Source organism: Falco naumanni, chromosome 8, assembly GCF_017639655.2.
Source record: "Falco naumanni isolate bFalNau1 chromosome 8, bFalNau1.pat, whole genome shotgun sequence".
Taxonomy (NCBI): Eukaryota; Metazoa; Chordata; class Aves; order Falconiformes; family Falconidae; genus Falco; species Falco naumanni.
In genome coordinates this window covers 59,295,296-59,320,990 of record NC_054061.1, presented here as the reverse complement: position 1 = coordinate 59,320,990, position 25,695 = coordinate 59,295,296, and the positions used below count along the sequence as shown (strand labels likewise).

At 53.0% G+C, this 25,695-nt stretch overlaps 1 protein-coding gene across 29 annotated transcripts in view; it reads right to left on the bottom strand.

Annotated features, from left to right (window-relative positions):
- PCBP3 (poly(rC) binding protein 3) overlaps positions 1–25,695 on the bottom strand; it is a 58,885-nt gene that overhangs the window by 10,081 nt on the left and 23,109 nt on the right. For 4 of the 29 annotated variants that reach the window (XM_040603261.1, XM_040603262.1, XM_040603234.1 and 1 more), the window contains 12 exons: positions 21,329–21,400; positions 21,014–21,037; positions 20,075–20,107; positions 19,287–19,403; positions 18,733–18,864; positions 18,279–18,407; positions 15,569–15,712; positions 12,589–12,630; positions 7,499–7,577; positions 6,681–6,740; positions 3,549–3,601; positions 360–529 (listed from right to left, as the gene is read on the bottom strand). In XM_040603261.1, coding sequence (XP_040459195.1) covers positions 360–529; positions 3,549–3,601; positions 6,681–6,740; positions 7,499–7,577; positions 12,589–12,630; positions 15,569–15,712; positions 18,279–18,407; positions 18,733–18,864; positions 19,287–19,403; positions 20,075–20,107; positions 21,014–21,037; positions 21,329–21,397 — 1,052 coding nt within the window. In that variant the 5' untranslated portion in view covers positions 21,398–21,400. Of the gene's footprint in view, positions 1–359; positions 530–3,548; positions 3,602–4,814; positions 4,986–6,680; positions 6,741–7,498; positions 7,578–12,588; positions 12,631–15,554; positions 15,713–18,278; positions 18,408–18,732; positions 18,865–19,286; positions 19,404–20,074; positions 20,108–21,013; positions 21,038–21,328; positions 21,479–25,695 lie in introns of those variants that run through there. The other 25 variants (XM_040603257.1, XM_040603259.1, XM_040603256.1 and 22 more) reach the window with 15 other exon arrangements.

Genomic DNA, 25,695 nt, shown 5'->3' with positions numbered 1-25,695 from the left:
CGGCTCAGCTCTGTCCCCGTCCCTGTCCCCTGCCTCATCCGCAGGGAAAGATGGCGGCGATTTTTCCCACCCACGACCAAAATCCTTGAGCAAGAGTGGTGAGTGGGCAGACGACCGGCGCAACCCGTGGCCGCTCCGCCGGCAGCGAAGCAGCTCCCAGTCCCCAGCCAAAGTGCCAGGTGCGGGGAGAGGTCCCGCTGGTGACATCTGGTCCCCGCTCAGAGGTCTCAGCAAGCCACCATCCGTCCCAGCTGGCCTCAGGAAGCCCCTCCTGGCCCGTGGTGCCGGGAGCGAGCGCTGCTCCCACCACGCTGGCAGGATGGGTTCCACGGCGGCGGAGGTCGGCGGGGGGGTCTCACCTGGCGTTGATGAGGTACTGCGCGAGGCTGATGTTTGCAGGGGTTCCTGTGATGGTAATTTGGCGCTCCGATGACCCTTCCGTGGCGTTGGCGATTTTGATCTGCGCTCCCGACATCTGCCGAATTTCATTGATTTTGGTCCCTTGGCGTCCAATTATGCAGCCTATTAGCTAGAAAAAAAGCACGGGGGGAACGTCTGAGAAGCGGCAGCTCTGGCAGTCACCAGACATGAGCACAACCGCACGGCGCTGGCCAGAAGCCTTCCTCCCTCTGCCCTGGGGCGCGAGTGACCTTAATGCTCATGAAAACAGGAGACAGCCAGCCCCGGGGTGAATCCCACCTGCATGTGAGCATGGTCCTCCCAGGGCAAGTCCAGCAGCCTGCCTCGCTCTGCTCCTCGGGGGCAAATTTCAATTATCCACACACAATGCCCAGCATCTCAGAGGGCTTCAAGAAGGCCGAGGTGTTATACCGGCTCATTTCGGTAATAATAATTTTCATGGTCTAATAATTGGTCAACGTTTTGCGAGGATGGGAGTTAGTCACATTTCAGACTGTGCTCTGCACTCATCCCCTTGCCAATCAAGCAGACCTGACCGTGGCTATACAGGGTGCATTACCAGAAGAAAAAAAGCCCACTGCCTTCCCCGGGGACAGCCCAACCCCAAGAGCCCCTCCTCAGCTGGTGCAGCCACACACCACTGATAGCTTTGCATTGCTCACCCCATCCCACAATTCTTCTACCCTGCTGGGACATCCTCACTGCCTCTGATACTCCCTTCAGCTCTTCTGGGGCAACACAAGGGCTCTCCAGCACACACACCACTGACAGGAGAGCACCGTGCGGCTGTGGCACCAGCAGAGGAAGAGAATCCTACTTCAAAACATGTCTTTCACACGCTTGTGAAAAAATCAGAGCCAGCTGGAGGTTTGAATTTCCTCAGCTGCCTGCCCCTTGACTTTCCTCAATGGTCCTCAATGGCTTGAACTTCAACAGTCTTCATCTTTGCTCTTGCTCATTTGTGCATCAAACTATGGTTCCCTCAAGCACCTCCGCAGCTTGGTAGCACATACCGAGATGTCCACTTTACCAACACAGGCATGCAGTGTTTCTGCATGCTTCTCTTGGCCATCAGCATTTGAGCTCTTTACCAAGGTCGCACCTGGGAATATTATACGTGGGACATCCATCTTGAGAGCTGCTGGGTTTCTGTCACTGTAGAAGTGCAGACAACTACTCCTCCAAATGTTCACCGGTCCTTTTGTCAGATCATGGGGCTACCTTAGTGGTTTGTCCCATACGGACCTGAATATAAACGCCACTGCAGTGCTGGAAGGGTATCAACTATCTCAGGGGCTGCAGTGGGGTGTTTGGCCCAACAGCTGCCCATTCTGGTCTTCATGACGCAGAAGTAACTCAGAGATGCTACAGCAAATGAAAATCCCTTACAGATGGGAACCTGCTGGGGAGACCTGAGGAGCCAGACTAGACACAAGTTCAGCAACAGCCAAGCTGAACAGCATTCAGGTTTCTCCTGACAGTCAGAGGAGAAACAAGATGAGTATCATCAGATTTCCTTGAACTGCAGCACAACCCCAAGCTGATCTACACCACTAAACCACACCTGTAGACCCTTTGCTTTAAGAAACCCAAACCTGTCCTCCACTTGCAGGGAAGGTGACAGGGAATGTTTAAAATCCTTCAAAACAACAGGAGGCAGAGCTAAGGAGGCATTTTTCAGTGGGCAGAGGGATGCAGGTGATGATGTTCAGTGCTGTGCAGGTCTGATGAGAGCTGGGCTTCTGGTGAGCGAATGCTCCGAGTGCTCCTGGGTCCTGTGGGAGGTCCCTTGGCATCTTTTTCTCCCATGTGGGCCCTTTTGCAAGGGTATTTGATGTTCCTGAAGATACCCTCATTGCTGCCAGGGCTATGGTCCCCCATGCTTGACAGACATGACTGTTGCAACCTAAGGAGCACTTGCAAAGCTCCTTGCAGCCTCTCAAGGGGGATCCCTGCTGGATGGACAGAAACAGATCCAGGATCAGCCCTGCTGCTGTATCCCACAGGCTCCTCTGCGTAGCCTTCCCACAGTGCTCAGCCCTGGGGCAAAGCATCTCCAAGGGTTTCAGCCAGCAGATGCTTGGAAGCTGTTTCACTGCCATGTTTCTCAGGTGGAAGGAGGCCTGGGTACACATCCTGGAGGAGCAGAGGTGCCCAGCAGCTGCAGCCAGGTTGCTGCTCTTCCCTTGCACTGTCTTGTGTTGGTGAACAGCAGGAAGAAGTAGCGACAGCTGCCAGACCCGATCCAGAAACTCCTGATGAGGACGGGCTGAAGATGCTTACAAGTGATCCAGATGGGGACAGAGACTGGAAGCCATGTCACCATTTGCCCTGATCCTGATTTGAGCGCAGGCTAGTTAACCCACAGAGACCCACGGGCCAGTCCAGAAGCAAGTGAGACCCATGAATTCAGGTGCCAGCTGTGTTGGGCTCTCCATCCCTCCTCCTCCCACCTGAGCATCCCCACGTACTCTCCTCAAACTGCTCCATGCCCAGCATGACTCCAGCCTCCTTCCAGTGAATATCCCAGTCCAACATCCACTTTCCCACAATGCCTCCATCCGTAAGACCCAAAAGCTGCCTGCCACCAGTACTAAGATGAGACGCACCATCCTTCAGATGCCTGTGTGGCACTTTGTGGCATCAGAAAAATTATTTACTTACCTCCTCTTCAACTCGCCCCGCCCCACCCCCCAGTAACTACGCTTGAGCTGAAACATCATCTCAGATCTGCCCGTGCTAGATTAAGCAATTGTGGTTTAATCAGGGCTGGCTCGGGAGCTCGCTCCCCTTCCCAGTGCTGTCAACTGGGCATGTTTCATGAGCACTGAGTTCACTTGGAAAGGAAAAAGGACCATTAAGGGGGATTATGCCTAGGAAAGCTACCGACGGGGTGTAGTCCAACAGGCGCTTTATGCTACAGGCTGATCCCCAACAGACTGCACAGGGCATTAGTGAACCTGGTGAAGGGGCATCTCTAATCATAATTAACAAAGTCATATGCCTGCAGCTTATTTATATATATATATATATACACACATATACACACACACACACAAAGACATGTATATCTATGTGGAAACACACGCACACACACACGTGCTGAGGAAGCACTTGGATTTACTTACATCATTGGGAATGGTGAGTTCATGAGTACTGGCCGGGGGACTGGCATCCAAACCTGGACATATGCAAGGGAAAATGGTTATAGCTTGCAGAGGCAGCGCGGCGGAGCTCCACTGCTTTCCTGCAACAGTCAACACTGCAAAGGCTGCGTCCTGCTCCAGGGCTGGGAGGGGAAGGGGATCACACACTTTGGTACAAGGAGGAGGAAGATGGTTGCTACCTGACTCTGCTGGAGGTGGGTGCCACCTTCCCCTGCATCCCTCGAGCTGGCCTCGCAGGCGCTGCCCCATGAGTGCCTCACTTCCCGCCTTCCGTCTTCCCACTGGGAATGCCTTCAGAGGAGGGTGCGTTATCGTGTAAGGTTGCAGCATCACCAGAGAGAGGTGGGAAAAGCACTTTCCCACGAAGTCCTCCTCAACACAGCAGCAGACAGCCTGCTGGCTAGGAAACCCAGCCCCAGAGGCAGGCAGCCTGCCACGGGGAGGGCTGTCCACACACCCTCTCAGCCCTCCCTGGACACAGCGGCACAGCCGCTCGGTTACGGCAGCAGCTTGGTGCCCCAAATCCGGCTTCCCGGGGGATCCGGCATCACTAGTAGAGGGCTGCCTGCAAAGTCCTTTGCAAGTTAAAGCCCCACAGATTTGCACACTGAAGCTAATCCAAACTGCTAAGACGTGCACGCTAGCTGGACCCAGGACCGATGATCCCTCTTACTCCCGAGGGAAAGCAAGGTGAACTGTATGAAGAGTTAGAGCCTGCTTCCCTACAGAATTACATGGCAAGGAGCAAAGGCAGCAATACGCTTCCCCCAGCCTCTCCTGAGTCAGGGAGAGCACTCTCCGCAGTGGGAAAGGCTGGAGCCACAGGCTGCCCTGTGTGTGCACCCCAGAGGCAGGAGGACAGCATGCCGTAATGCTCCTAGGCCAGGTCAAACCCTGCCTCTCCCACAGGATTCCTTATGAAACCACCTCAACACTGAAGCAGGGATGTCCTGTGTCAAATCTGCAAGAGACAAGCTGTCTGGTGGCTCACAGGAATTTGCAGCGACTGCAAAAAACCCCTCACCCGCATGATATAAACTACTGATGAAGGCTTTTAAAAGCAGCGTGTGTGAGAGGATGGAAGACTGCAAGGTCTGTACCCAAGGAAAGAGGGGAGTAAGGAGGTGCAGAGCAAAGAAGCACAAAGAGACTGGAAGTGCTGGGCTGCTACAACACAAGACAGCAGCAGCACCGAATTCCTCACGCCACACGGCAATATGCCACTACCTTAATTGTGCTGCGCAGCTACTGCAAGCAACGGTCAAGTTTTGCTGGACTGCATTTCCATCGAGGCCCTCTGCGCTGAGGAAGAGGAGCTCCCATCCAGTTTTGCCGGCAACAGCCGCATAGGTTTTAAAACCCAGCAGGTCTGAACTGATGTCTGTCTGGGTACCAGCGCTGTCAAAGCAAAATTTCTAAAATACTGAAATGAAGCTTTACGTTGCAATCCCATTTCAGCATCACCCCTCTAGAAAGGAGAATCCTGGGTATCTTCAGTGCGCTCATGCATGATTCCTGCGCTTTCCCAAATGCAGCTTCTGAGCTGTAACTCCCTTACAGAGACATGACGCCTGGGTACACCATGCAGGCATCTGCTTGCAGGAGGTCTCTTTACCACATTTGTCACTTGGGAGCGCACAGTGGAGGGGAAATGCAGGAGGTGGAGATGCAGATCCTCCACTTGGCAGCCCTACGCCCTCCTTCACCCGTGCCAGGTGCACTAACGCCAAAGCCTGCACAAAACAGCTCCTGCCCAGCCTTTACACAGCGGGCAATGCTTAACAATGACTTCATAGCACCCTGCACTGGAAGACACATTTCTCCAGCCCTGGACCATCTTTCACACCGAGCCTCCTCACAGTTCTGGGCAAGGTGGACTGCAGCTAAGACAACGATGTGTCCCTCTGGGTGTGGGTGTCCCTGTCTCTTGACCATGAGTTACAAGGTCCAGCTCCGTAGCAGCCTGGGTATGGCAGAAAACGTCTCCTGAAGGGAGCAGAGCGCTGGGGATGGGCTCAGAGGAGCATTGAGGCACTCCAAGGTCTTTGGAAATGCAAGGTAGGCTCCTCAGACTCATAGTGTCCCCTACCCCACACTCAGATGCCAAGGGTGCTGCTAGAAGCCCTTGGGGCCCACAGTGCCGTGGTACCGCACCACCCCTGCATCACAAGTCCTTCTCCATTACCTGGGGATTGTTTATTTTAGCACACCACATCCTTCCTCTTTGATATGCACATGCAGTCCCCACCGATGTACTGGGGGGTGGGGTGGGGTGCTCAGGGCAGGATTAGTGCCTGGGGTGATCAAAGGGCAAAGCAGGGCATGCAGAGAAAACAAGGCTGTGCAGGTCACTATCATGAAATCTACATTTACTGTGGTCTTGTGGGGTCTATTTACTAGGGCTACGTTTGCTTTCATAGTTAGGCAATGTCCCCAGGCTCTTTAGAGGCATGCATGGGATGCACCCTGCCTGCCCCCAGAGCATGCACGTGCCCCAGCTGCACCCAGGGGAGGTCTGGCTCACATCAGGTCTGGCTCACATCGCCTGTGAGCCACCAGGTCTCAGGATAACTCCTCTAAGCAATGGTAGGTTCTAAGAGACAAGCATGTTCAGCACATACGGATGAATGTGCGGGACATTGGACATCAAAATTTCTCCAAGATTACAGCCATGCTTCGGCTCCTCGGGGTCCTGTCCCACTGAAAAAGCAGCTCACCTTGAACGGCTTAGATGGCTAAAATTGCATGCCATTTCTGTTCCCACAGGCATTTTCCTACTGTTTCTAAGCAAAGTTTATGCAAAATTAAATTAAATAAGGTGACAACTCTGATGTCTTTCTGTTACACAGATGGCAGTTACACGCAAACATCAAAAAACTAGGCAATAAACTCCAGGCACTTTTCTTTTGACATGCTGTACACAGGAGAAAGGCAGGCACGGTGCTGCCTGGCCTCTCCCTGCCCACCAAGAAAAACCTGCCGTCTTCTGCACAAGTACCACAATTTATCTAAGAGCACAACAATGGCACAGTCCTATTTAAGAAATATATTTCAACAGAAGCCTGCTTATTTCCCTGTAGCTTTGTGTTTTACCTGATGACTGGCCCATCAGATTTTGAGCTTCTTCGGAGGAATGTAAGGGCAGCTTTTCTCCTGAAGAGCAAAGAAGAAACAGGTTTAATGCTTTTGCCTTCGAGGAGATAAGCAATGTCACTTCATCTAGGAAGCTCAAAATATGATGAACATACTGTCAGAAAAGGCATTTCCAACCGGCACTTTGACCATCGAGTAAACAAAGGTACTTTAAGTATCTCCATCCCCTGCGCTCTATCTGCTTCCCAGGTCACCGTGAAAACGCCAGCCTTGGGACAAGGCTGCTGCACCACGCCAGGGCTGGCTGTCCTCCCTTCAACGCAGCTCCCAAAGGCCGCAGGTCCTTCCCATTGCTCCCCCAGGTATGGGGGTGCTGTCCTGCCTGGCTCAGCACCACTCCCCACGCATGCCGGGGCAGCACACCCAGCTGGCACTGAGCTGTCCCCCTGGGAAAGCGGGGATGTCCCGCCAGGGTCCAGATCAGCACACAGCAGGGGATGCTACCTCCTCTGGGTGGGGAAGGATGGGAGGCTGGCACTCATCGCTTCTGCTGGGAAAGCCAGCAAAGCTGGGAGCAAGGTAAGCGTGGCTTCACAGGAGCAGTCCAGGCGTGCGCGGTTAATGGCTGGGAGCTCGCCCATGAGGACCATAACCCCCAAACATCCGTCTAGTCTCCCTGATAACCTTTTCCCACGGACATTGCAACTGCAGTTTTACTTGCCCTGCTTGTTTCCATTAAATAGCATGAGTTTAGAAAGAGAGAGAAACTCTACAGGTAAGAAGAGAAGGATATCTAGAAAGGGTGTGTGGGTACGTACCAGGGAAAGCGGGGGTGGTCTGTCCAAGGGGAGTAAAGGGGGTTTGCTGCATAGCCAACTGGTGGAGCTTGGTCAACTGCTGAGGGGTAGGAGGGACATTAGAGCTAAGAAGGTTATTGTCATAGAGTACAACAAGTCACACCGAAAATCAAGAACAAAATTAAAATGGAAGGAAAAAAAAGAAAACAAAACCAAAAAAAACCAAACCAGGAAGCCATGGTGAGACATGGCAAAAACATTAGCAGAAGGACTTGGCCTGGGTAAAATGCAATAAAGCCCAAATCTTTTGCAGAAGTGCTTGGTCAAGGTCTGAAGTACGATACCAGCAAGAAGCCCATGCTTAGTTTTCGCCCCTCGTCAAACGGTTCAGCTCCTTCAGGGCGAGCGAGCGGCTGCCTCAGTGCATGGCCGGCTGCTGCAGCAGTGGCAGGGCTGCTCCCTGCGGCGCTTTCAGCCATCGCCTTCCCCTGCTGGGCTCCACAACCTGCAATCAGAGGCTGCTGCTCGCTTCAGGATAGCTTTAGAGTGGAGGAGCCATCCCAAAGGCACTGCCAGGCTGGTGGGCATCACGTGCCAGCAGCCAGAGGACCCCTCTTTGTGCTGCTGGAGCTGCATCGTGACCGCTTATCCCCACAGCAAAGGCTCTCATGCTGCGCCTCTGGTGGGAAGCGCCCCTGGGAGATGGACAAACTGCGGCTCTGAACGTCAGCTCATTACAAGCACAGGCCCCTTAGCAGAACAGGGAAATATGGGCTTCAGCCGTGACCAGTAGGTATTTCAGATCCTTGTATCCCTTGTTGTGCCGGGTAGGTTTTCGTGCCCCGTCACGAAGCGGTTGCATAACAAGGAGTTTATTTGGAATACATTTTGTGCTCTGTTTCACTGCTCCAAATTAAAAAAAAAAAACACAAAAACAACAACAACAAAAAAAAACCAAACCAAAAACCAAAACAACAATAAACCAAAAGAAAACAAAACAAATCAGGCTGAAGTCTAGCAGTGAGCAGGAGGGAGGCTCTTTAACACCTCCCGCTCATGATTTCACAGGTGCTCAGAGGGTTGCCAGGATCGCATCATCCCCCGAACGCAAACCGCTTGTTGCACCCATCCCCTCCCTGACGAGGGAGTTTTGATTTTGACATTTTGTGGGGAAACAGTACTCAAAACCTCCTTGCTCCTGCAGCGTGGCTGGGGAGGGAGAGCAGGGAGGTCTGGCTGGCAGCGGTGAGGGGGAAGCACTGGAGAGGGCAGCCCCAGGGGGCTGAGCACACCAGAGGAGAGGCTGGAGGGAGGCAGTGGGGAGAGGGAACGCCTGCAACTCCCCGGAAAGGTCCTGAGGGAGCCCTGCCTGGCAGAGGCGTGAGGACTCCCAGCCTCCGCCAGTTCAGGGGAGAGGTCTGTCACCCCACGAGAAGAGGTGCGGGCACACCTCTCCTGGGTGCATGGAAAATAAGCCCAAGGTGTGCTGCGGTGGGTTCCTGCCAGAACACAGGCAGCTGCGGATAGGACCAGGCACGCCACCGCTCCTGCAGGTAGCAGGGACAGACACCATATGAAAAGCTGTCATATCATGATTCTGGATAGAATCATGGAGTCATGTAGGTTGGAAAAGACCTTTGAGATCACCAAGTCCAACCATTAACCCAGCACTGCCAAGCCCACCACTGAACCCTGTCCCCAAGCACCACAGCCGCACATCTTTTAACCCCCTCCGGGGATGGTGACCCCACTGCCCCCCTGGGCAGCCTGTCCCAGGGCTTCACCGCCCTTTCGGTGGAGAAATGTTCCCTCACACCCAACCTAAACCTCCCCTGGCGCAACTCGAGGCCGTTTCCCCTTGTCCTGTCGCTCGTTCCCTGGGAGAAGGGACCGACCCCCCCCGCCCACCGCCCCTGTCAGGCAGCTGCAGGGAGCGATCAGGGCCCCCCTGAGCCACCCCCTCTCCAGGCTGACCCCCCGCAGTGCCCCCAGCCCCCCCATCAGCCTTGTGCCCCAGCCCCTTCCCAGCCCCCTGCACGGCTCTGGACACGCTGTGGGACGTGCTGGGGGAGACGTGTCAACAGCTTTGCTGAGGCCGGGGCAGATGCCACCCACAGCCTTTCCCTCACCCACTGGGCAGGTCACCTTGTCACAGAAGGGGATCAGGATGCCAAGCAGCACCCGCCTTTCATAACCCCGTGCTGGCTGGGACCGATCCCCGGCCGTGCTGCACGTGCCGTGGCGGTCAGGGTGATCTGCTCCGTAACCTGGCACCCAGGCCAGGCTGACATCAGCATCTGCTGCCTTTTAATTTAAGAATTATCCTGTTTTCTATCAAATTATACCCAGGTGCACCCTGTTGGCAGAGCTCTTTGTTACAACTTGCCCCACTGGCAAAACTCCAGATGAAACCTCCTGCTTCTTTCCTGGCACTGCAGAGGAGTGCCGGGAAGGCAGAGCCCCTCGGGCTCCAACCATGCCCTAGGGTAGGTTCCCCACCCCCTGTCAGAGGAACCACCAAAATCCTTTCTAACACTGATCTAGCAGAAGTTTAAGACATGGTTTGGATAGCGGTATTTAGCAAACAACCATAATAACAGCAACAAAAAAGCCTACAAGAGGAGAGGATGGCTACACCTAGGTGTTCAAGTGAAAGCTGCTACGTGAGTGCTTGTGGTGCACGAAACACCTCCTCTCCTGTTCCCTGGAAAAAGCTGAAAGCAAACCCCTGGGACCATTTCTTCAAACTCCGGTTTTCCCTGCAGACCAGAGGTGAGTTCTCCCACCTGTGCTGCTGGGAGGGACCGGACTGGGCAGGACAGCAGCGCTGGGACCAACATACAGCCACACTGAGCATCATTAGGTACCCACAGCAATGCCCGGCTATACCTCATCAGCTGCCAGCCTGGTGCATACCCTGGTTGAGGAGCTTTCCTGTGCTCAACATTGACTTCACGCCCAAAGACCCCTGACTCCCAGCCGCCACGGCCATCCTTTCACCTCCACTGCAAATCTCATGCAGGCAGGTAGCTACACATCACATCCCAAACAACTCACAAGTACCGGGTCAATGCTGAAGCTCTTCATGAGCAAAAACTCCCACTGATCTGGTTTTTTTCTTTTCCCCAGGGGAGGAAATCAAGGCAGGAGCTTGCATTTTAGCTTTGACATATGAAATTCTGCCCGCTCTGCAGTCATGGGTCTGCAAAAGGCATCCACTAAACACAGACACCTGCGAGAGCAAGGGCAGTGCCCTAAAATCACGTTCAAGATTGGATTCTGCACAGAGCAGTGTTTAACACGACTGATCCTTGCCAGAGAGCTACAAGAGTAAGGATGGGGCGCATGGCCCCCCCATGAACAACTTTTTCCAGATCTCAGCAAATGTGCTGTGAGTAGGGCAGAGCACAGGCAGCAAACGTATTAAATGTATTTTATTCCTGTCAATCAGAGGAATATAATAATGAGAAAAACACTAAGCTGTCACCACCACTTGCAAAGCAAAACTGGGACAAAGAATATATTGATCTACCCTCACTAAATACGCTGGTGTATTTATTTATATACCGCTTAGGGAGGAAAAGTGAAGCGCACACAGTTAAGAATATTTCTTAGCAACCGTCACAGCAGCCTGTTCAAAGTACATACATACTGGTATCACATGGAAAATCAAAGCCTTCACTAAACTGGGTGAAATCACTGCTCCTAAGATCAAAATCCAGCCTACAGCTCCCAACTGTTCCCAAGGGGAGTGTGCATTCATGGTTTCAAACAGCCTTGCCCTGTTCTCAATCATGCAAAAAGTAATCCCATGATTTAATACCCAACTTGCCCATCAGAAAGAGGAACACTGAGCTACCTCGCACTCCTCCCACGCGTGGGATGGCTGGGAAGGCTTTCCACCCACACCACACCGCTGACAACTAAGCCACGTCCCCACAGTGGCACTTTGTGCTCAGCCGCCACTGCAGAGCCCTGGCTCACAGGTGTGCCAGCAAAGAGGAGCCTCTGCAATGGGACTCACCAGGTATTTTATCCCCTCTGGAACACACTTAGAAAATCCCAGCTTTTTCCAAGAGTTCCCCGGCACGGGTCAGCTGTGACGACCCCCGAAGCCGAGCAGCTGTCTGCTACTGGCAAGGAGCTGCTGGCATTGCAGTGCATCACTGCTGCTTTTCATTGAGAAAGCCTTTAAAATAGACTCAGTTTCTATTTCTGTTGGTACTTCTACGTACATGCCAGCAGATGTTCCCTAGATGTCCCCCCACAAACATGCTCTGGCTCCCTCACCCAGCCCAAGCACGGGAGCCTGGCACGAGCAGGGGGATCTGAGATCTGAGCATCAGCAAAGCCCATCTGCGCTGCAGGTCTGAGCAGCGCCCATTCTCCGCACCAAGGCGTGTGAGGCGAAGCAGGGACCGTGCCTGCGGTGCCCCGACCCCCCTGGGTGACAGCGAGCCAAACCCACGAGACAGCCATCAAACCCAGGGTGACCCCATCGGTCTGGGGTCCAGCCCCCGCAGGGAAGACAGAGCCAAGGTGAGACCCAGTTGTGTGGTGGGGGACCGTCCTCTCTGTTCTTCCACGGGATGCAGGTGGCATTTTGCCCAACCTCAGCGCCTGCTTCCAAGTCACCCGAAGGAGGACCCCCAAAAAGGCACGTCCCCCTGCCCAGGCTTCAAGCAAGAAACCACGCACCGCTGGAGCTCTGGCTTCTCCCCACCTCCCCAAGGCACTCAGCACCTAAATAAGCCCTTTGGCTTAGCAGCTTCTGAAGGACAAGGGGGAAATAGAAGGGAAAATCTTATTTTTTTCTTTTTTTGCTTCTTTTGATCATTTTGAGGCACAAAATGCATAGAGTATGGTTTCTCTCAGAACAAAGGGATAGCACTGAGAAATGCAAACAATTTAGCATCAGGCCAAGTCCTCAGAAGTAATAAAGTTTAGAGCTAATAGGTTAAAAGGCTATTCAAGGTATTACAGATACTACACACGGCCAGTTACTTTGAAAATATGCTATTAATATTAGACAATAATATTAATATTATGTGAATTAGCAGTAGCATGCAGGTGACATAGAAGGGTATAAGAAAAATTAGGGTAAAACTCACATCCGGGTGTGGAATAGCGTATTGTCCCTGAATTGTATAGGCCTGCAAAAGAAAAAACCAGACGTTACTAGGGCTGGCAGGAGAAGGCAGCAAAGCCCCATGCCTCCGCTGGGACCGCCGTCCCCGGGCTTTGCTCCTTTCTGCCTGACGGGGGGTAAATGCTGTCAATGCAGGGGCTAAAAAGGAGCTCAGCCCCCACCCTGCCCTGCCCGGGACCCCATGCTACCCCCCACATAACCGAGCATGGGGAGCTAAGCGCCGTGACTCCGGCACACCTCTCCCCTCGCTCTGCTGCTGGTGAAAGGGGGAAGGGGGGCAGGATTTTGAATTTTGACTTAACCAGCTCCCTTTTGAGGCTGGAGGGGATGAGGGAAGCACTTTCCACGCAGCAAGCGCTTGCTTGGTGCACCTCCCTGGCTAGCCCAAGGGAAAAGTCCCACCCCCGCCCCATGCCACATTAAATTCCCCGGGGCAGTGAGTCCTTGGGGAGGGAGGGAGGTCAACACCTCCGATCAGACCTGGAGCATGCTGAGCTACCTAACTTCAAGGGCTTGGGCTCAGTTTGGCTTTTCCAAAAGGAAAGAAACAGCTTTTCAAAGGTGCCAGAATTGCATGGAGCAGGAATATAAGGTTGGGCTTGGCTGTACAAAAGATATGCATCAAACCAGCATTATCTGTGGAGCGGATGCACGGTAACATCACCACTGCCCTTCACGCCTAAACGTGATCCTAGAAAGCAAGCCAGTGCAGTGAGTCTCTCCATATTTTCAGGTGCACAACTCTCAACACGCTTTACATCTGCCCAGTATATTCCAGTGCTCTGCTGGGGGGAAAGGCATTGCCGTGCAGAAAGCCAGCTGGTGCTGGTGTCTCACCGAGCACAGAGAGGGCTCAGGGACAGGCTGCCTGCGCTGCAATGCCTTTCACTAGCCAGAAATGACAAATCCATGCAGATGTCTGCCAGGCAAATTGTTTAGTGTTTTTTCCCACCATTTGTAGCAATCCTTTCTCTTTTGTAAATAACCTGAAAATAAGCACCACTGTGGGCAAAGAGCCAGACGCTAGAGAGCCCAATATTTAGAACTTAACCAACTAGCAAAACGTATCTCACTGGTTCACACATTCAGATGATTCTGAAAGAAATGGCAAAAAAGATGGATAACACTTTAAAAAGGGAGAGTAAAGATAGCCAAGAAAAAGAAAATTAAAATATCCAAAACTCCGAACTTCTGCAAATTTGCCACATCATTTGCAAACAGCAAAGTGCTTTGTGTGAGGAAAACCCCCAAAATCCTGGAGGATGAAGGAGGCAAAGCCCCACGCACAGGAATGGTAGTCCCAGTGCCTGCTAGCATCCCAGAGTGATGGGGACCAGTGTGCCTGTGGGGGACGTGGCAGAAGCTGCTGTGAAAAGTTATCTTTCTTGGCAGTTTAATTTGGTTGTTGGTTTTTGATTTGAAAAATTGATTAGAAAAAGCTAATGAAGGGCAGGAAGGTGTCTTGGACAGATATAACTCAACTCTGACAGCATCTGCCTGAACCCGCTGAGCTCCTGCAGGTTCAGCCCACCCCAAGCACCTCACAGCACCACTGTGTCACCTGCTGTCCTCTGCCCATCTGCCCCATGCCACCCCTGGGGCAGAGCCAAGGGGCTCGCCAACGGTCCCTCGGGGGTGGCAGGGAAGAGCTCTCATTTCTGAGACGGTTGCTTCTTCCCAAGACGTTGCTTCTGTGCAAGACACCAACTGTTTGCCAGCAGGAGAAAGATTACCTCCACCTTACTCTCCCTTTTGAGAAGATAAGTTCACCAAGCAGCTGGACTCAAAGCTCTTTTCCAGGACGGCTGCTCAGGCCACATGACACACTCCTCCCGACTCTGGCAATGACTAAGACATGCTAATTGAGCATGCTGCCTGAAATAGCCTATGCTTTGGGCTTTGCTCCCATCCTTAGTTTGTCCTTCTGCTTATTTATTATGGTTGGGGAGAAATGAAATAACTCGTGTGGAGCTGCTCTGGATGGCATTAGCTGTAGCTTCATGGTGACTGCCCTACCTGGCTGCTGGAGCTCCTGGTAAAGTACCTCTCCTGCTAGATACTGGTACACCATGGCATGGTGGCATCTACAGGTGGGTCCTTGGTCACCAGGCAAGGTGAGTAGGTGAGGTGGGAAAAGCAATGGCTCAGACCCCTCTTAAATCTGCCTCCTCAGCTTGTTTCATAAATCATGTGCTGCAGGAGCTAATTTTTATTGGCAGAATAACTGCCAGCTCACGTGGCACGTGTGTGCTACGGCTAGCCGACGAAGAAAAAATCTGCCGGTGCTTCCCAAGGGTGGCTAGAAACACCACATGGGGACTGCAAGCCTGCAGACCAACCACTGCAACGTCATTGAAGGCCATGTGACGCAGGCTCTCCCGCTGGCGCAGCTGAGCCCGGCTGTGCAGCAGAGGTTACGGGGCTTTCAGGGGAAGCAGCATCCCAAACCGTCCGAGCACCAGTGATGGGGCTATAACTCTTCCACGAGGGCTGCCCTGAACAGAGGCTCAGCACAGTCCTGGAGTGGCTGGGACAAGCCCTTCCTATCTCAGATCAATCACAACTACACAAAGTTATTTTTAATTGGACTAGAGATGCCAGAAAATAAACACTCGCAGCTGCTGTGAGAGGGCATTTTGTTCAATGAGGCTTTTCTCATTTTCTCCCTCACAGCGGTAACTGTTGGCAAATACTGAATTTGGGTCTAAAGAAGCAAACCCCAGCCTTTTCTTGGTGCACGAGTGCCCGGCAGAGCTAACACCCTCTTTCCCCAGGCTAGCCCTTCCCTTATCCTCCAGCAGCCATCACAGGAGCTAAGCCGTCAGCCCGGGCTTGCAAACAGCCAGTGGTTCTGCAAAGAGCTTTCAGTCCAGCTGCCGTGGCACGCAACGGATGGGATGACACCATGCAAGTCAGAAGGCAAGAAACCTGAGTGCACTAACGGGCAGCGGCTGGTGCTGCAGTAAAAGGCTGAGGTTGGCAGTGGAGGCTGCAAGCGGGTCGGCTCTTACCTGACCACCTGCAAAAATGACAGGGGTGGAGGCGGGCTTTGGGCGGTAGGGAATGGTGGCACCTTTTGGTGGGGACTAGGAAAAGGGACAAGGAGAGGGAGAGAGAACATTAGAACAGCTTTCCTGAAACAGCGGCAAAAAGAGCGTTAGAAAGCACCTAACGGAGCACGGCCCCCGGGGCCGCCGCCAGCAACACCCGCACCAGGCAAACCGCGTTTCTGGACAGGAGGACACGGGGGAAATCGGTGTTTAATGGACAACAAGGACAACCTGGGGTACGGGAGATCCCCTGCCATGGCATGGGCCCCTAAATCGCTTCCTGGACCTCTGCTGCCTCCCTTGCCTTCACCTCTGTTCTCTGCAAACTGCATCACCTAGTCTAGGCTTGAGCCCAATGCTGGAACGCAGCACCCTCCTCAAAACACCCCAAGGAGACCCTCAAGCAGCGAGGTGGGGAGGTACATCCATGGACCAGGCTTTTAATCTCTGGTCACCAGGAGCCTCCTCGTGCAGTGGCTTTGCAGCCTGAGAGCTCTTGCCCATCGAGAGCCCGCCCTGGAGCCGTACCAGCCCTGCCGCGCGCAGGAGCTGTGCGTGGCATCGTCAGCACGGGCATCGGAAGGGGTAAGCAGCCCGGCTGAGTGACCCGGTACGGCGCTCAAGCTCTTTGACCCCTCTCATCTTCCTCACTGCTGGAATCAGTGATCAGGATTTGGTGGATCAGGATCAGCTTCAGGACTGGGTGTGATCTGTCACCATCCAAGCTGGGACATGGGTGCTGCAAGGCACCGTCATTGTGGTCAAGACCTCCCATGCCCTGGTGGGCCGAGTGGCAGTCATCACTTTGTCCAAGGTGCTGAGCTCTGGAGGAGCCAGAGGCTGGAAATCCCTCTCCGACAACAACACCAGAGTTTCCAGAGATCTTATCCTAGAGCTGCGTGGTGGTAGCAGTCCTTGTGAGCAGCCAGCCAGACGCCAGCAGCAGAGGCACCGACCCGCGTGCACTCCCAAGCCCTCCTGCAGCAGCAGCTCCGCTCCGGCTGGGCAGGACATCTTGGTCCTTGTTGCTGTGGCCTGGCCAGTCCCTGGGTAGGTCCCAGCAGAAGCTGTAGTGATGAACATCAAGCTGTAGTGATGCATCCCACTGCGCGGTGCATGGGATCTTCTTACCCAAGTTATCTCTGTTGGTTTTCTCCTGGACGTAACTAACAGGCCATAAAGGAGATTATGGAGGTTTCTAGGGATCAGGAGAGCTTTCAGATAAAAGCTTCCTGGTTCTACCCAAAGTGAAATGACCCAGTTACTGCTGTGTAAGGACAGGCAATATAAATTACACTATCTCATGGAAAATTCTTCATTTTTTCTGTACATTCTTTGAGACTCCTACTTGTATCCAACTGTCATATCCAAATCTTCCTGCTAAGCACAGGTCTGCAGGAAAGCTGTACGATCAAAGCACAGCCTCTGCTATCACAAACCTGCTTTTTCTTTTATTGCGTTACAGATATTGGAGGGGATGAGCAAGGATTTCTGCAGTAAGATAATTTAAGACTGAAAGGTTGTACGGAGCATCTCTGTGAACTGTTAAAGTCAAGGGACTTCCCAGATTTCAAACTGCAGGAAAACTCATGGGTTTTTCTCTTTCCCATTGCTGAGCCATACAGAGGAGCAGCACCCCTTGCTTTGGTCAGCAAGAACAGCAGCCACAGAATCACACCTGCAAGCATCACCTTGGGCCCATCTCTGCCACGGTCCGGAGCATGAGCTGGAGTCACCATGCAGCTAAAACTGCACTCCTCTGGCAGCAGAGCGTACCTGCCTGAGCATCGCTACCAGCCGTGGTGGGTAATGTGGCTCGTGGCAACTCCTTCTTAGCTGTGCTGCTGCCAAAGTGAAACTGGTTACATTTGGATTTGCTTCCCTCTTGGAGCTTCTCCCATCTGGGGTGGCAGGTGTGGATGTGGGGCATGTGGATGTGGTCATGCCTGGCAACAAGCCATTGGAACAGCAGCATCAATCCATGGCAGAGATCTTCAAGCTCTGCTCGTCAGCATTTCTCCCAGAAAATGGCACCTTGGACACATGTCCACACACTCTACAGGCCCTGCTCTCCACCTGCCTTCCTCACTGCCTTTCCCATTGTGCCTCACTGGAGCCCAGCTTTGAGCTCCCAGTTCCAGCTCCCCCAGCACACGGGATGCACTGGCCTTCTCCTCCCAGCCATGGTCCTCATGGGACACCGTGAGTCCCGTGCAGAGGAGGCCAGGCACTTGGAGTGGCTGCAGCCCCCATCCCCTTCCCATGGCACCCTGGGTGCTGCTGGGACACCAGGCTACAGCTGTCCCAGCCCACCTGGCCTCCTCCAGCACCCCTTTCTCCTGCAGCCACCCTGGGCTACGACACAAACCAGCTCCTTTGGGGCACCCGACCAGGCAGGTTTCCAGTGTGGGACTCTAGAAACAACGGACGATGGTGGGGAAAACACACTAGGTGCGCATCAAACGGAGGTACCAGGAAATGAGAGTGGTCCGACAACGCGTGGTGAAGGGTACGAGAGACACGCTCCACAGCTCCCAGCGCTGTTGTGGTGCCAGCTGGGTTTTTTTCCTATGTACTTTACCCCCTTTGTTACAGACTGTACCTCCAGCATCACCACACAGATCTGTTTGACACACTGGATAATTGCGTCGGGTGTCCCCGAGATTGTCACCGCCCGCTCCGTGGAGTTGGGCAGCATGTCCCCCGCCACTTGAACCTGAGCACCTGTTGACTGGAGACAGAAAGAGAGAGAAGGAGAAATCCCACAGCTGAATGCCTTTCCTCGCAGCCAGCTCCAGCTCCGACGCTACGCGCCTCCCGAGAGCTGCGCTGCCCCGCGTGAGCTTCGATGTGGCGCCCTGCCTGCACCCACAGGACCACGTTGGTCAGGTGCCATGGGATGCTGCTCCTACATCAGCAGGATCATCCTGGGAAGCAATGTGATGCATGATGCTAGCAGCATATGGATCCCCCTTTCCAAGGCAGCTCCCCCTTGGTTACGGATCAGCTCTGAGGAGCTGCAATTACATGCGATAATGAAATCAGCTCTGACTTACCTCCCTGATTTCCTTGATCTTGGAGCCTCCTTTGCCGATCAGCGAACCGCACTGACTAGCCGGCACGACGAGCCTCAGCGTCACCGGAGGTTTGCTGGTAGCAGTGCTGTTGCTCATTGAGTTGGTTATGTCCTTGGGAAGGAAGAGTGCAACGCATCAGCCCTTGGTATCTGACCAGCAGCCTGCCATCCAGGCCAGCCCCAATGCCCTGGGCCAGAGGAGAGGGGTCATGTCCCCCTGACTGCGGTTGGTCTCTGTCTGCAGCTGCATCACTGCGCATCCCTGCAGTTAATTAACTGTGAGACCTTTGGGACAGTTCACTGAAGCTCAGTCCTTGCCTAGTTAGAGATGTCTGGAAGGTTTTGTGCTGAGGTTATGTACCAGTTAAGCAAGTCCAGCCAGCCACACATGGGTTGGAGGTACCCAGGGCCATCTGCACTGCTGGCCCCAACGGTGGGCAATGCCAGAGCTCTGCTTGGCCGGCAGGCCACCCAAGGTCTAGGTGCAGACCCTTTCACTCTGCCCTCCTGGGGCGAACGGCTGACTTTTCTCACCTCCTCAAATTTGTAGGCGATCATGGCAAAAGCCTTGAAGATGGCATCGGTGGGGCCGGTGATGGTCACAATTCGCTCGGGACAGTTCCCCTCCGAGATGTTGATCCTAGCCCCGCTCTGCAAGGAGAAGAGCAGCCCTGGAATAGCCACAGCCAAGCAACCAGCGGGGATGCACCGGAGGCGCAGCCCTTCCTCTGAGTCAGGTCCTGTCTCAGCCTGATCCCTGGCCATCCCCTGTTCCCCCACTCACAGCATCCCATCTAACTTTAAAAACTCCCACCCTTGCCCCCTGCGATGCTTCCAGCACTGCCTTGCCCCAACCCTCAGAACAGGCTTCCAAGCATCTGCTTTGGGTCTTTTACTGCAATGCAAACCCACACAACCAAGGAAAGACCAGCTCGTGGGATCACTGCTTGTAAAAGGAAGAGTTTTGCCTACTGATCTGGTAATTCCTTGCTAGCTGCATGCGCAAAGTCCTTGGACAAACTCAAGCATCTTACGAGTGACTTAATTTCAGTGTTTCATTAAGAGCAAATTCTTGGCTCTGGAAAACTCCTGAGAAATGTGATAGGGGTTTGTTTGAGTATAGAGCGAGAAAACTGGACCAAAAAGCTCTGGGGACAACTGCCTTGTGTGTCCTGACCCTGGGACTTGCTGCACCCATCGCACAGGGCGATGTGCAGCTCCGGCCGTCGTCGTGCTGCACGCTGCTGGGCAGTGGAGCCCGCCGGCCCTTCCCACTCCTCTCCCCTCCTCCTACAAATCGTTTTACCCATTAGGTTGCTCACCTCCTCACGCATCTTCTTCACAGTCTCTCCTTTCTGAAAGAAGCAGAAACACAGGCTATTACTAAAAATTCAAGACTTCCACCTTCAAAACAACCCTTCCAAACACCCGCCTTTAGCTCTGAGGAGCTAAGAGTGGAAGCCATCGTAGCCCTGCTCCCTGTGTCTGTGCGCCACAACAGTTAAAAGAGCTACTAATGCACAACCACAGCCTCCACCTCCCTTTCTACATTTCCCATTAAGAGGAAAACTGCAGAGAAAAAGCTCTGAAACTGGTCTGATGCTGAGAAAAGCTGGCACTTCAGAATGGCTTCAGAAAGCAGTTTCTGATCAAGTATCTATAGAGATAACTAATATCTTTATATCCAGATATAAAGCAGGTACAACTGTGAATCTTTTCAGGGCTAGATAGGCTGATGGAAAAATAAGGCACAGCCATATGGGGGGAAAGGTGTTCAGGCTGCAAATCTTTGCCACCATAAACTGGCCTTTTAAAAACACCAAAAAAACCAATCCTGGATAGCCAGGACTTTCCAAACCACCACGGCAAGCACCAGGGAGCAGAGCACCTCGTGAAGTTTTTTCTACACAAGCTAAATGGTGTCCTGTGGCCTCAGAGACAAGTGCTCCAGAATTTAAATGAGTCTGCATAGCATTTTTTAGTCTCTCTTAATGAAGTCAGGGCAACATGATCATAAACAGCTATCCATCAGCCCAGGGAAGCAGCTGGAAACAGCACTAGGTATGTCTGGCAGCTGGGGTTTTTTAGGGGAATGGTCTTTGATCCCTTTGGGGGTCTCTCATCATTTCTGTCTTACAAATGCAGCAACAAGCCCATGCACACCAAACATTTAAGAACATCACAGGGAAGAGGTGACTGGCATCTACCGCATCACAGGTGCAGGCAATAGCATTAAATACATATTTAAAAGACATTCTTACCTTTCCAATGATGCTTCCAACTTCCTACCAAAATAAAGACAAACACAAAGGAATCAACATTACAAAACATGAAGACAATCCAGCTCAACCCCACAATGAAGCAAAGACCTGGTACGCACTGTCCCCAGCAGAGGAACAGCATGGGGGGCCAGGAGCACCATGTCACTGTGCCACCCTCCCCATCAGCGGGAGGGCACCTGCTTCTGGCACCCCGGGGCCAAGGAGGTGGCACATGGGGCTGGCTGGACCCAGGCACAGCTGGAGAGGAGGTGGGAGAGGGAGCTACGAGGAAATCCCCTCGCCAGGAGGCCTTACCTTGCCGTGCATCAGCAGCCGGATGGTGAGGGTGACGTTCAGGCCGCCTTCGGAGACCTTTGACTCCATTTCCTACCGGGGGACGGGAGACGTGCGTTAGCTGGGAGGGCAGCCCCGGTGCAGGAGGAGACAGCACCACGGCCGTATCACCTGGAGACAGAGAGGGGAAAGGTCTTCTCTCAAAACAGGCGTGTTCCTCGATGTGGGATGGACCCTGCAGAGCAGCAGGGTGTGGGAAGCCCCAGCTGGAGGAGCTGTGGGAGATGTCATGGGCTGAGCACCTTGGTGGGTACAGACTGGGCCGGCTGCTGGCTGCAAGGACCACGCTGGGTGCAAGCCTGGGAGCAGCCCATAGTTCTGCTTTATGCAAAGGCATTGTGGGCGTAAAGATTCAGTGTCCGAGATGGCACAGCTAGATCCCACCTGCATGAGCCAAAAAGCCGCTGTGCCCAGCTGAGTGCATGGATGCAGGAGCAGGGAGTCAGTGAAGCAGCCTGGCCAAAGACGATGGCTGAACTGGGACTTTAAAAGACCCAGGGCACCTATCTAGCAAAACAGGATTCACCAGGTGTGAACAGGCACTCAGAAAATCAAAAGCCCGTGTTTCAGTAACCAGGAAATATATCTGACCCCACGAGTACAGAGTGGGAAGGCCAGAGCTGGTGTCCCAGTTGCTACACATCTGCATTTTCATCCTGACCTGTGAGCATCCCAGCTGGGCATTGCATCTCAGACCCATCCAGTCATTCCTGCTTGGCATGTATCTAAAGAAACCTCTGCGAGTAGCCCGGTGCTGTCGTGTTCCTTTTCCTTCCCATTCTCTCTCCTCCTCTGCCCTCTAGAGGGAAAAACGCCACTGATGTTTTCAAGGCAGAGGGGAAAAAAATCACAGAACAGCAACAAATCTTTCCTTTTTCTTTCCTGATGCCTCCTCAGTAGTATCTCTGTGAGAGGACCTGGCATATGAAATGCCTCTGACATCCTGCACGGGGAGACTGGTCCTGTCTCAGAGGGAGATGCCAGCATCACCCTTCTATGTGCAATGCCGAGAGATACGTAGCAATTCTCCACCATGTTATTTAATCCCTCAGTATATATCAGATGGGAGATTTTTCATCCTGGTCATGAGCATCTGGCATCTTCCCTTGCTCAGACAGGGACTTATCCCCGTCTTAATGGGAGGTAAAGCAGTTCCCAAGTATTACTTTAATGCAAAGAGGCAGTCAGGATGAATAAACATACAGTAATGCACAAATCATGACTGGGAGATGGGTTTGATGTAAGACCTCTTCCAAGAAGTTATGATGAAAGCCAAAATGGATAAAAACCACGTGGTTCGCAGGGGAACGGTGTTCCCACCGAGCTAACAGGAGACCAGCTGACTGGGAATGAGGTTGCTCGTAACCTACTTGCAAATGCTAATCTTGAGGCCACTGGATGTTAAAAATGAAAAAAAGTAAAATCCTCACAAGAAGGATAAGAAATGAAATGTGTTGAAGGTGTCAAGCCAAAAGGCACTGTTGAGGGTGGGGAGGAGGTGATTTTTTTCCAAGGAAGAAGGTGACAACATTGGGGACCAGAGTAATGGGAATGGGCTGAGACACTATACCACAATGTGCAAAATCAGTAACGTTGTCTTTCAAGACAGAGCCCGTTGCAGGTGAACAATAAAGGAAAATGTGTTGGTTTAACCCCAGGCTGACTCCCATGCACGGGAGGCAATGCTGAAAAAGCTGGGTGGGCTGATTTGCGGAGGTCAGCATTGCCAGCGTTCCTGATGTCCCAGCAGACAAAGTACCTGCAGCACAGAGGTGCCCCCATGGCATAGGGGGACAGCCATCCCTGAGGATGTCCTGCCCCAGAAGCAATCTAGCCCTGCCACAGGGAAAGAAACAAAGCCATGACACCACTGCAGCACCCACAAGGCTGGTGCACACCAACACAGAGGTACAGCTCCCCTTCCCGGCTAAGGAGCATCCTCTGCCAGCAGTCAGAGGAAGGTAGAAGCTGTTCACAGCTGATGGTCAAGGTGTATCCACAGGCAGTGGCTTTCATGACTTGCAGACGCACTATCCACAAAGCCACCCTGCCCCACACACCACCCCAAGGGATTTTTTTTTTTTGCAAGCTGCTCTACCACAGTGGCCTGGGAGCTGGAGCCCAAGGTGCCAGCCCCACAGCTGGGAATAGGCAAGCGAGGGTGGGACCCTGGAGCAGCTTGGGCTTTGCCACCATGGTGGTGGACCCCAAAGCCCAGCTGGGTGGCTGAGGTGCTCTAAACCCAGGCACATCCTTGCTGGCAGCCCCGATGAGGTAGGTCATGACTCCCCTGCTAAAGGACTGGCCAAATTCACCAGTTTGCTTTCACCAAATGTCCCACAGCGGCAGCGCTTACTGTGGGGGTGTCTGCCATCCCTTGCTCCACATCCCTCACAGGAGGCACCCTGCATCAGGCCGTTATGTAAATGTTTCCAATTGATTGAAAAAGTGGGTCATGTGTTAGCCAAATGCTCCTGGCTTTAAGATTTATCAGCATTATTAAATTAAACACGCTTCATGCTCCAGTGAGCGGGAAAGCTACATTGGCCTTTTCTTAATCATACTAGTGAAAGGTAAGTCTTTTATATGGGGGTTCATAAGCTCAATGGAAATGATGGGAACAATGGAGCCAAGGCATTTACCCTGGGCACGTGCCTCCCCCCAGAGCCCTCATTCTTCACAGACAAAGGGCTTGGAAAAATTATCCCCCAAACGCCATTTTGAGCATTTCAGAGCATTCCCTGCCTGGAGAGAGACCCATCTCAGACCCTTCCTCTTCACTGTCGTATTCTGCCTAGTTCACGGCAGCTTTGAAATGGCTTCTTTGTCCATATACTTGCAAGCCCTGAGGACACCATTACATCCAGTCCAATGGCTAGAGCAGATCCAGAGCCCAGCTCCAACCCAGTGCAAAGCAGGTGCAGCCCCACAGAGGTCAAAGGCACAGCATTAGGAGACAGAAGTGTCAAATTTGCCCCTAAAATGGAAGTTGCACAGCGAGCCAAGCGAGGCTCTGCTGAGCATCATGCCTGGGAAACTGCAGGCAGAGGACCAGAGAGGCATCCTCCCATGCAGTGCCACCATGGGGAGCAGCCAAATGTCTTTGTACCACATTGAGGGGAACTCTGCAGAGTGGGGAGCACTGTGCCCTGCACTGATCTGCCCCAAAACTGCCAGATAGCATCTTTCCAAAGGATGATCCTGTTACAGAATAAATAGGCCTTTTAAATGCAGCTGCCTTTTGGGAGAGTGCGCGGAGAAGGTATCATCAGTACTCAGAGCAATTTGGTTCTTCCTTCTCCCTTGGTTTTGAGGTTAAATACATCAAATCCCCGGAAATTTCCTTAATCTGTTATGAATTCCCTATGTCTGAAAAAGCAGCTCAGGCACCAGTGACTGAGGAGAAGGAGAAGAAGAAGGAAAATAGAAACCCAGAACAGCAGAAAGACCCCTCTTCCCCGTGCACAAACATACATACTCTGATTTTTCCCCTTTTCAGTTTTTTAGAGGTTGGAGTGATTGTCTAAGCTGGTGCTCTTGAGTTATGCTGGCTGATACCGCACAAATACTGACACTCTCCTAAAATTCAAGCAAAACCTTCTAATTAGGGGAATTCTGAACACTGTGTATTAAATACCATGATCATTGCCCAGACAGGAGACAGCACGTGAAGCAGAATAGGGGGAGCTCTGGGCTGGAATTCCTTCTCCAGCTGGTTTCCAAATGGGAGCTGGAAAAGGGGATGCTGGAATCCCCGCAGCCCCTCTGGACAGGCAATAGCAGGGGGCTCGGCTGAGCTCAGGCAGAGCCAGTGTCCCTGCAGGGGCTGGGAGACATTGCTGGCTCCACACCCGCCAATGCCAGCCCTCCTCCTCCTCCTCTTCCTCTTCCCATGCATCCACTTGGGCTCCCTGGGCACGTTGGCCACAGGTGAGCGAGTCCGGTGGCGCAGCTCCAGCAAATGCTGCCTACGCCTCCTCTGCAAACACCCAGTGGAGCACCGAGGCATCTGCTGCTGGCACTGGGGGGCAGCTCCCCCAGGGCAGCCCCCGCCACCTTAGTATGCAGCAGCAGCAGCCTGCATTTTGGAGAAGGTGGCTGAGGCTCTCAAAAATGAGCTCCATCACAAAACTGTTCCTCTTGCTTTGGCACTAGCATTACTACTGCCTGCAGACCACAACTCCAGAGGGAGGGTCTCTCTCATCTGCACTAAAGTCATCCTGGTGCCTCTGGGATGGACGGCCCTGCCAGAAGGCAGACACACAAGGTAGGGTTTATTTGGTAGATCTTGTCATGGAATATTCTCATCGGCATTACGGACATCAAAT